Source organism: Otolemur garnettii, unplaced genomic scaffold (assembly GCF_000181295.1).
Source record: "Otolemur garnettii isolate 467f Iridium unplaced genomic scaffold, OtoGar3 scaffold00045, whole genome shotgun sequence".
Lineage (NCBI taxonomy): Eukaryota > Metazoa > Chordata > Mammalia > Primates > Galagidae > Otolemur > Otolemur garnettii.
This window is the reverse complement of record NW_003852440.1, coordinates 826,008-837,798: the sequence shown is the minus strand read 5'-3', so window position 1 is coordinate 837,798 and position 11,791 is coordinate 826,008. Positions and strand designations below refer to the sequence as shown.

Below are 11,791 nucleotides of genomic sequence, written 5' to 3'. Positions count from 1 at the left end.
TAACATCTATGCACCTTCTCTAAAGATTTCAATAGTTAACATCTATGCACCCTATCTGAATCTCTAAAGATTACAATAGTTAACATCTATGCACCCTATCTTGATCAGTATGTGTTTCCTTGATCAATATGCAGTATCCTCCATCTTTGTCTTTCATTAGTTTTGTTGGTTTGAATCTCATTGTATATGCATACAAGATTACAACCCCTGTTTTTTCTGCTTTCCATTTGCCTGGAATACCGTTGCCCATCCCTTCACTCTGAATCTTATTTTATCTTTTGAGGTAAGGTGAGCTCCTTGTAGGCAACAGATATCTGGTCTGAGTTTTTGTATCTAGTCAGCCAGCCTTTGCCTCTTTAAGGGAAAGTTCAAACCATTCACATTAGTTGAGAAAATTGATAGATGTGGCAGAGTTTTGGTCATGTTTTTCAGAAGTCCAAGGCTTAATTTTATTCTTTCCTACTATGTATATAATACTATGTGTTTATATGTGCATAATGTTTAAGGATGTACATGTAGAATCTCACCAAATAATACTATAAATCATGAGTGATTTAAGGAATTTTGAGGAGGGGAGTAATTTTGAGTGATATGGTAACTTAGGTAACCTAACCTCTATCCCATGTATAATGTAAATCTGATAAAGCTTGAGGTCCCTGTTAGCTGTCTAGGTAAAGATGTCTTAAAGACTATTCAAAATGCTGAGTCTGGGATTAGAACAGAATTTTCAAGTAGAGATGAAACGTTTTGGAGTTTAATACATATAACTCCATAAATATGGATGAGATTATTCTGAAAAATTAGAGGACCACAAAGAAAAAAGTCATGAGGAAGGTATGATGTGAGCTCGGATTTAAAGTCAGAAGGGTTTCAGTGCTGAAGAAAGCATTCTAGGCAGAAGAAAGCATGACATTAAGAATAAAAATAGTAGACTCGGCACCCGTTGCACAGTGGTTAATGCGCCGGCCACGTGCATTGAGGCTGGCAAGTATGAAGCCCAGGCCAGCCAAACAACAATAACAACTGCAACCCAAAGATAGGCGGGCGTTGTGGCGGTCACCTATGTTCCCAGCTACTTGGGAGGCTGAGGGAAGAGAATTGCTTGAGCCCAGGAGTTTAAGGTTGCTGTGAGCTATAATGTCACTGCACTTTACCAAAGGTGGCATGATGAGACTCTGTCTCAAAAAAAAGGAATAAAAATAGTATGCTTATTCACTTATCCAGAAGAGTGTGTGTGTGTGTGTGTGTGTGTATATATATATATCTAGATTTGTTATATATACCTATAAATGTATAATTTTACACAAGTGGAACTGTTCCCCAATGATGAGTTGGTGTTATATGTGTATCATACTATTTCATGGAGGTTTTTTTTGAGACAGAGTCTCAAGCTGTCGCCTTGGGTAGATTGCTCATAGCAACCTCAAACTTTCAGGCTTAAGCAGTTCTCTTGTCTCAGTCTCCCCAGTAGCTGGGACTACAGGCACCCACAGTGCCTGGCTGTTTTTTGTTGCGGTTGTCCTTGTTGTTTAGCCGGTGTGGGCCGGGTTCGGACCCACCAGCCTCAGTGTATGTGGCCGGTGCCCTGCCCACTGAGCTGTGGGCACCACCCTTTCATGGACCTTTTGCTTTATCAGCAATCTAGATATATCCCATCTTTAAAAAAAAATGAGTAATGCTGCCTAATGCTTCAGATTTTCACTTTTTTTAACCTGTAAAGAGTTATCCCTCTTTACAGTCAGGAAAGAACTTAAATAACTGACTTAGTTCCATGTGATGGTGCAGCAATTTATTCTTAACACTTGATGGATGTATCTTATTTTCTCTAACTAGTCCCTTACTAATAAAGATTTAGGGTATTTTCTGGGTTTTACCTTGATAAAAATGCTAGAGTAAATATCCACGTATCTCTGCCTTTGTTTACTTCATTAAACTTCATTAGGATAAACTCTGAGGAATGACATTAGTTTAAAAATTTTATGATTTGAAACATAAACAGTTTGATGTAATTTTGTTTGAAGACACTTAACATGATTTAATTATTTTGATTTTATGTTTTGGTAGACATCTGTTCCTTCTAAAGAAAGTCCAGCCCCTTCTGTGAATAATACTTGTGCTACATCTGAGGGTTCTTTGGCTCTTTACAAGAGAGTGGCTATTCAAGGGGATGCAGTTCGTGAGTTAAAAGCCAAGAAAGCAGCAAAGGAAGATATAGATGCAGCTGTAAAGCAGCTTTTGTCTTTGAAAGCTGAGTATAAGGAGAAAACTGGCCAGGAGTATAAACCTGGAAATCCTCCTGCTGGAGTAACACAGAATATTTCTTCTAAATCGTCACCAAGTGTTCCGGAACATCAATCTCTGTATGATGAAGTTGCTGCACAAGGGGAGGTGGTTCGTAAGCTGAAAGGTGAAAAAGCTTCTAAGGTCAGTATGTTGGAATGAGTCAAGACCACATTTTTAACTAAGCATGTGATTTCAAACTGCTTAGGGTCGTCTCATCTTAAAAAACAAGTTGTTTTTAGATTGTTGAAATATTTTGGTTCATAACATTGAATGCTATCTGGCTGTGTGCAGTTGCTCACACCTGTAATTATTGCACTCTGGGAGGCCAAGGCAGGAGGAATGCTTGAGCTTGGAGTTCTGAGACCAGCCTGAGCAAGAGTGAAACCCTGTCTCTACTAAAAATAGAAGACTATCCAGGTGTTGTGGGTGTTAGTGATCCCAGCCACTCGGGAGGCTGAGGCAGGAGGATTGCTCACTTTTGCCTAAGAGTTTGAGGTTGTGAGCTATGACACCATGGCACTCTACCTAGGGTGACAGAGGGAGAATGTCTCAAAAAGACAGTAATGCGTAAATAAATAAATAAATAATTGTTCAGGTGATGCTACTGCTGCTGGCTCAAGAATCCTGTTTTGAGAACTTGTAGTATATAACACCAGCAAAGGAGAGAGATAGGTTGGTGCAGGGGGTTCTCCTTCAGCCTTCCAGAGTACTACAATTGTACGTGGCTGTCACCACATGCAGCCTAATGTTACAGTTAAAATTTTTTTTTGTTTTTTATTAAATGATAGCTGTGTACATTAATGCAGTCATGGGGTACAGTGTGGTGTTTTCATATACAATTTGAAGTATTTTCATCAAATTGGTTAACATAGCATTGTGTCATACATTAAAAATTTTAAGTAATATCTTTTAAAGTTCTAAAGTTGTTTTAGAAAATATTTTGATTTTGAACAATTCCCCTGTTTGAAATCTACATGAGTATTTTGTTTTGAATATGAAATTTAGTATTTGAGATGGGATCCAGGAGATGGTAAAGGCTTTATGAAATGTTGTTGACACTTCAGCTTTACAGCCTGGTTCATCAAGTTATGCTTGCAGGGCAGATTTGCCGGCACCGGTTTCTTGTGAATGAATGTTTATTGGAACGCAGCCTTACTCATTAATGCACTGTCTAGGGCTGTTTCCATGGTACAGCAGAACTAAATAGCCGCCACAGAGACTCAAAAAGCCTAAATGTTGTAAATCATGTAGCCCTTATAGAAACAAATTTGGTGACCTGCACCCTAGAGGAAAGGTTTAAGGACTTTTATAGTTAATATTGTTTTTAAATTTAAGTAACAAATGATAGCAAAATCAAATGATTATTATAATTGTTTATCTTGTCACTAATGTTTTCTCTTTTTGTCAAATCCAGTCTATGTGGAGAGAGGTTGCTGATCACTGTTTACTTCTGTAGTTGCAGCTTTTTTTTCTTTTTGGAGACAGAGTCTCATTTTGTTGCCCTCGGTACAGTGCTGTGGTATCACGGCTCACAGCAACCTCAAACTCTTGGGCTTAAGCGATTCTCTTGCCTCAGCCTTCTGAGTAGCAGGGACTACAGGCACCACTACAGTGCCTGGCTACTTTTAGAGATGGGGTCTCCTGGCTCAGGCTGGTCTCAAACCTGTGACGTAAGGCAGTCCATCCACCTCGGCTTCCCAGAGTGCTAGGATTACAGGCATGAGCCACTGCGCCCGGCCGGCTGTAGGTTTTTGGTTTTGGGATGGAGCACAATGGCTCGATTTATAGCTCCCCTGCAGCCTTTTACTCCCCAACTCAAGCAGTCCTCCCACCTCAGCCTCCCAAGTATTTGAGACTGCAGGCATGTGCCACCATAGCTGGCTAATTTTTTTGTTTTATATTTTGTACAGTCACGGTCTTGCTATGTTGCCCAAGGTGGTCTCAAACTCTTGGCCTCAAGTGATTCTCCCACATTAGCCTCCCAAAGTTCTGGGATGTGAGCCACTGTGCCCAGCCAACAGTTGGAGCATATTAATTCATAGTATCTTGTATTTTATACCCCAGTAATACATCTGAAATATTTTGCCAAACTCTCCTATTCTGTTCTTTACACCAATGTTTTGTTTTTAAAACCCAAACTACAGCTTATCAGGAAAGGAAATACATTGCTGTATACCTTTGTCCAGTAATCAAGGAAAACCACTAACCTGAATTTCTATTCCAGGGAGCGTTAAGATTTCTCAGGCCAAAAAATAAAGGTTGTAAGGGAAGAAGATAAGAAGATACAGATTCATATTTCCCTTTATGTTTTTTTGAGATTCTTGTTTAGAATTTGTTTGTTGTGGGTTCCTGCTATACCTGTATCTAGTAGTTAATATAAACTTGCTTTTGACCAAAATAAGTATAAATCCACCCTACAGCAGATTATGGTTGAAGACCCTTCATAAGACTTACTTCAGTTTAGGGACTTTCTAGCAAAATCTGAGAAACTTGTGTTTGATTTGTGTTAGAAAAAAGTAGCAGGTAAGTTTTGGTTTAGGTTAATAAACTAGACAGTCAAGTGGATAAGCAGCAGAGCAGGTGTTCTAACCTAGGCTTGACTCCAGCGCCTGGGCTCTCCATTGTGCTGTATTGGCTCCCGGAATTCTGTAGTTGGGCCATTTCTTACGGGTTTAAGTATTTAAGCTAAGTATAGTTTTCTCATCAGTTGATTATTATTTTTTTAATGCCCTTCTTTGAGATCCTGTGAACTTTTAGTTCACTAAATCTCCTGGAAGACTTTTTAAAATATGTATAATACAAGCTCAGCACTTCCCCTCCCTGGTTAGGACGAATTTCCTATTCTGGTTACTGTGTGTTCCATCTCCCACCCCACCAAGCAGAACCTCTGCTTTAGGGAATGTCATTGCTAATGCCAGTGGAGGTGTAGTTCTCTCAGGGTGCTGGTAAGGAGCATAGTTTTTACAGTTTGGGGTTTTTTTTCTTTCTTTTTCTTTTGGCCAGGGCCAGGTTTGAACCTGGCACCTCTGGTATATGGGGCCTGGCGCCCTACTCCTTTGAGCCACAGGTGCCGCCCAAGGAGCATAGTTTTTAAAAAGTGTTTTTTTTTTTTTTTTTTTGAAAGAGCTTTTTCATTTAGAATTGAGATGTTCAGGCCATTTTGAAAGGTTCTATTTTTACCATTTCAAATTGATGAAATTCTTGGTTTTTTTTGTTATTAATGTTCCATTCTCTCCCCATGGAGAATGTTTCCATCTAGTGGCTGCTGCAAAAATAGCTGTTTGAGTCCTATTCATTCTAAGTGCAACTAGGCGAGTTCTCCATTTTCCTTATTTTTTGACCTCCCAGTTTTCAGTCATAATTTAGAATCATTGTTTTACTTACTTCAGAGTCTCATCTGAACCGTAAGTGAATGAGGTCTTTTGTGTAGACTGTTTAACTTTTCATTGATCTATATCAGCACTTATATATTGAAAACATGTGTGTTTGTAGTAGCATATGCCAGGTAAGTTTAAACAGTCTTTGTCCATTAAGAACTTAAAGTCTATTAGGAAGTGCCTTTTTTTTTGAGAAAGAGTCTCATTATGTCTCCCTGGGTAGAGTGTCGTAGTGTCACAGCTCACAGCAACCTCAAACTCTTGGGCTTAAGTGATTCTCTTACCTCAGCCTCTTAAGTAGCTGGGACTACAGGCACCCGCCGCAGTGCCTGGCTATTATTATTTATTTATTTAATTATTTTTTGGTTGTAGTTGTTTGGCAGACCCAGTTCTGGTGTGTGTGGCTGGCGCCCTAACTACTGAGCTACAGGCACCGAGCCAGCAAGTGCTTTAAGCTTCTGCTTTTGTACAGTATTGTACAAAATAGTACACCATTTAGTTTCTCTTTGTAAATGCCTTTTAATCCAGAAAACTGGAATTGTTTTGTTTGTTTGTTTGTTTGTTTTTAGAGACAGAGTCTCACTTTGTTGCCCTTGGTAGAGTGCTGTGGCATCATAGCTCGCAGCAACCTCCAGCTCCTGGGCTTAGGCAATTCTCTTGCCTCAGCCTCCTGAGTAGCTGGGACTGTAGGTACCTGCCACAACACCCAGCTATTTTTTTGTTGCAGTTTGGCCAGGGCTGGGTTCAAACCTGCCACCCTGGGTACATGGGGCCGGTGCCCTACTCACTGAGCCACAGGCAATACCCCCAGAAAACCGGAATATTAAAAGAGATTATTTTTTCCTATCCTTCAGTTTTTGGTATGATCTGTTCTAAGAGACATATCCAGAGTCTCATTTGAAAAGCAATTTTCATGACATGTTAGTAGGGTTAAAATAAATGCGCATGTAGATTGTTGTCTCACACCTTCCGTAGTGCTCCACATACTGTACTGGGCAAGATCCCAGGCTCTGAAATCAACCCTAGAGTCAGATGCCAGCTCTACCTCTTATGATGTAACTTTGGGCAAGGTACTTAATTTTTCTGAGCTTTACTTCTGTAAAATATGTATAAGGGTTGTTTTGAGAGTTAAGTAGTATCATTCATGTGAAGCACTTATAGTGTCTCGCACAGGGGTAAATATGTCATAAAATGATAATGATTACTGTTATATTCATGATTCCAATTTTCTCAAGAATCTTTAGGTACCTTCTAAATATCAAAAGACTGCATAGTGGTGATTAGTATCATTTTCCTGTTTTGGGAAAAATAACTTGAATCATTCTTTAGCTTTATCTCTATTTTAGGCTCATGATTTAACATGGGTTTCTTTGTGATTAACTTACTTGTAGGAATGCCTTGCTAATAATTTCTATAGATATCAATGATGCTGGAATGTACAGAAATTTCAGAAGATATTTTATCTCTTTTTCTCTTTTACCTTAGGCTAAAATAAATGAAGCTGTAGAATGCTTACTGTCCCTGAAAGCTCAATATAAGGAAAAAACTGGCAAGGAATACATACCTGGTCAGCCTCCATCATCTCAAAGTTCAGATTCAAGTCCAGTCAGAAACTCGGAGCCTGCTGGTCCAGAAACACCAGAAGCCAAAGTACTTTTTGACAAAGTAGCTTCTCAGGGAGAAGTAGTTCGGAAACTTAAAGCTGAAAAAGCCTCTAAGGTTAATATGGTATTTTGTTTGTGTGTTTTTGTTTGATGCATTTCAGCCTATTTTCTTTGCCTGGAACACTTCCTGTCCCATCAAAGCTAGCTAACTAATACTTAGTGTTTCAGTTCTTAACTCTCTTACCTTGCCTTTTAGAAAAACCTTTGTTGTTGTTGTTGTTGTTGTTTTTTGAGACAGTCTCACTTTGTTGCCCTCAGTAGAGTGCCATGGCATTATAGCTTACAGCAACCTCGAGGTCTTAGGCTGAAGTGATTCTCTTGCCTAACCCTTCCGAGTAGCTGGGACTACAGGTGCCTGCCACAGTACCTGGATATTTTTAGAGATGGGATCTTGGCTCTTGCTCAGGCTGGTCTCAAACCTGTGAGCTCAGGCAGTCCGCTCACCTTGGCTTCCCAAAGTGCTAGGATTACAGGTGTGAGCCACTTTGTTGATTTTTTTTTTTATCCCCCAACTAGACTTTACAGGATATTTTCATATGACATATGACACTGCCCTTCCCCTGACATAGTTCTTTTTTTTTTTTTTTAGCAGTTTTTGGCCAAGGCTGGGTTTGAACCTGCTACCTCTGGTATATGGGGCCGGCACCCTACTCCTTGAGCCACTCCGGACGTAGTTCTTAAACATATTATATTTTAATTATTCAGTGGTCTGTTTCTCCCTGACCTGCAAGATCCCAGAAAAAGGGACCTAGGCCCTAGCATCTGTCGGTCTCAAATAGAAGGTTTTATCTGGAGTGATAGTGTAGTTTGTACTAATTCTGTTCTTTGTAGGAATAGGATTTTTATTTGTACAGATTTATAAATGGTAGACAGTCTTCATAGGTTTTAAAATTTAACTTTTAAATATAGAACATGATTATTGTCATCTTTATATTTGTGAAATGTTCTCCTTATATAATTTAATGGCTCCTTAACATAGAACCCCATGGAACAGGCTATATACCAGTGCTGAGTCTCACTTCATCGCCCTTGGCAGAGTGCCCTGGCATCATAGTAGATTTGAACTTCTAGGCTCAAATGATCCTCTTGCCTCAGCCTGCCAAGTAGCAGGGACTATAAGTGCCTGCCACAAAACCTGGCTATTCTTAGAGATGGGGAGGTCTCACTGTTGCTCAGGCTGGTCTCAAACCCGTGAGCTTAACCGATCCATTTTCCTTGGCTTCCCCGCATGCTAGGATTACAGGTGTGAGCCACCACACCCAGCCTACCAGTGTTTTCCAATAGAACTTTCTGCAGTGATGGAAATGTTCTATACTAATACTGTCTAATACAGTAGTCATTAGCCACCTATGGCTATTAAACACTTGGTTGTGGTTAATGTGACTAAGGAAATGAGTTTTAAATTTTATTTACTTTAAATTTAAATAGCCACATGTGGCTTGTGACTACTCTTTGGATAGTGCGGTTATAGACTGTTACACTCGTTTGCACAGTTCTTTCTGTCATATTCTTTTATTTATGTTTTAGTAGCTAATGTATTTAATATTCTCTACCTCCCTACCACATACCCCCTGCCTTTAGTTGTGTTTGCAGACCTGCTTTTTTAAAGCATTGGACATTGTATTTAGTTAAGTTTGTGTAAGCAGTGATTTGAATTAAATACTATCCTCTCTTTTTTCCTCCTTTCTTAAACTAAAGGATCAAGTAGATACAGCTGTACAAGAACTCCTGCAGCTGAAGTCGCAGTACAAGTCTCTGACGGGAGTAGAATATAAGCCTGTGTCTGCCACGGGAGCCGAGGACAAGGATAAGAAGAAGAAAGAAAAAGAAAATAAATCAGAAAAGCAGAATAAGCCTCAGAAACAAAATGATGGTCAAAGGAAAGACTCTTCAAAAAACCAAGGAAGTGGGCTGTCATCAAGTGGGGCAGGAGAAGGGCAAGGTCCTAAGAAACAGACCAGGTACTAAAACTTTGAAACTATTTGAAATGAAGCAGAGTTTTGAGTAAATTCAACTGTGAAGCTAATTTTTTTTAAAACAAATTTTGATTAGTTTGATTATCACATTAAGTCAGTCAATACTAGAGCTATGATGTCAGCAGATAGCATTTGTTAGTTTTCAATTTATTTAATTTTTGAAATGGGTAGCATATTTGTTTGTTTGGTTCAAGAATCTCAGAATATAAGATCTCAGATTTGCTTTCCATCTTTCCAGTTTCCCTGTCACCATAATGAATTGGCAATCACTATTACCAGTTGCTTTTGTATTTGTTGAGAGGTTTTTGATTATATAAATAAATATAAATATGTGTAAATATTTTCCTCCTATCTTTTAGCACAATTGGTAGCCTAATTATTTTGCACCTTTTTTTTTTAAGACAAGAGTATCACTTTGTCACCCTCTGTAGAGTGCTATGGTGTCATAGCTCACAGCAGCCTCAAACTCTTGGGCTCAAGTGATCCTCTTGCTTCAGCCTCAGAGTAGCTGGGACTACAGGCAGCTGCCACAACACTCAGCTCTTTTTATCTTATTTATTTTTATTTATTTTTTTGAGACAGAGTCTCACTATGTCACCCTCTGTAGAGTAAGATGCTGTCACAGCTCACAGTAACCTCAAACTCTTGGGCTTAAGGGATTCTTTTGCCTCAGCCTCCCAGTATCTGGGACTATAAGGATCTTTCACAATGCCTGGCTATTTTTTTATTATTGTTGTCATTGGTGTTTAGCAGGCCCTGGCCAGTTTCGAACTCACCAGTCCGGTGCATGTTGCTGGTGCCCTAACCACCTAGGTACAGGCACTGAGCCGATGCCAGTTATTTTTAGAGATGGGAGTCTTCCTCTTGCTCAAGTTGGTCTCAAACTCTTGAGCTCAGGTAATGTGCCTGCCTTGGCCTCCCCGAGGGTTAGGATTGCAGGTGTGAGCCACCGCTCCCAGCCTGTTTTGTACCTTAAGCAGAGTTTTTTCAAATGAAAATCTCTTTCAGGGATTAAATGAGAACTTCATTCTCTGTAGAATTTTTAAATTAATAGTGTAAATATAAAACAAAGCTGGTTTAAAGACAAAACAGTAGGATACATGGCCCTTTCAGGCTTTTCCAATCTGTCCAATGACATTTCTGTCATAGGTGGACCATGTATATGAAGGTAGTCTCATAAGATTATAAATGGAGCACATATATAAACCAGATGTGTGTATGTGGCACTTGATACTGACTTATAGATCAAGTAGAAGCGATTAGTAATCAGTAATGGTTCTGAGACATTTGGTTTTCCATACCAAAAAATATACATATCATCTAGGTTTGTGTGAGTCGTCTCTGTATTTGCACAGTGACAGTATTGCCTAACGATGGGTTTCTCAGAATTTATCCACATTGGTAAGTGACATATTGTTATCCCCATCCCAACATTGCAGTGAACTTCATGATAGGTTTTTAAAATGGCTTAATAAGAAGAAAAACTGTTATGTAGATACTTTGGTTTTAGGCTTGTTTCCTTGAGCTCTGCTATCTCTTTTTCTCATTATGTCCGTATCTTTGGTGACTTGGGCTTTGAATTCATTAATTTCTTGGGACAACTTTAGAACTTCTCTTTGGAATTCAATTTCTATCTTTCCTTCCATTCTATTCATCTTATTTGCCATCCATATCCCGAATTCAGTTTCTGACATTGCTGCCATTTGTCTATGCATGGCATCTTCAGTTGTATCTTATTTGTCATTTCTTGGGGGTGGGTGGGTGGTTGATCTACTCGGGTTATTCATGTTGCCAGAGTTCTTCTGTTGGGTCTACACCATGTTCATTTTCCACCATTTGGTTATTAGAACTGGTAGGGTGAGATTGAATTGGGGTTCCCAGGTAGTAGAGATAGCCCCTTACCCAAGTGCTACACTTTGTAATTATGGCTTATTTCCTACAGCCTTACAAAGGCCCCTTTCAGAGTTTCAGCCGGAGACTCTGAGGATCTGCTTGGTGAGATAGCACAAGCTAGCTCTGTTTTGATATTAGCCAACCTCTACCCTATCCTAAGAAACCCCAGTATTAGGTTTAAATTTCAACTATGAAGAAATACAAATAGCTATGGTGCCCAACCCCCACCCTTCAGCTGTTTTCCACTACAGAACTTCAAAAGTCAACCTCAGAATGTCCCCGAGTGGACAGCCCCAGACATGGGTTCCAGCCAAATTGTCTCAGGCAGTGTAAACTCTGCCCAACAGAGAGAGATTAAAGGGTCTCCAAAAGCATAATTGGAGCCAGGGGCCACCCGCGCCCCTCCCCCCCCATCTCAATCCACATCCAGCTAGCCTCTGCTTGTGAGACCAGTTGGAGTCAGGGGACCACGCCCCCGCCTGCCAGTCTCAGTCCACTGCCTGGCAAGCCACTGTTTGTGGGCTCTGTTAGAGTCAGGGCACTGGGCCCTGCCCGCAGGTCTCAGTCCTCACCTGGTAAGCCTCTGCTCACCAGCCCC

The 11,791-nt window shown here is 40.0% G+C and overlaps 1 protein-coding gene across 1 annotated transcript in view; it reads left to right on the top strand.

The window, feature by feature from the left end:
* The window catches only part of EPRS (glutamyl-prolyl-tRNA synthetase), an 82,977-nt gene that overhangs the window by 48,825 nt on the left and 22,361 nt on the right, over window positions 1-11,791 (top strand). The window contains exons 16-18 of the mRNA XM_012805910.2: window positions 2,065-2,424; window positions 7,146-7,379; window positions 9,023-9,285. Of these exons, the coding sequence (XP_012661364.2) occupies window positions 2,065-2,424; window positions 7,146-7,379; window positions 9,023-9,285 (857 nt within the window). The remainder of the gene's footprint in view (window positions 1-2,064; window positions 2,425-7,145; window positions 7,380-9,022; window positions 9,286-11,791) is intronic.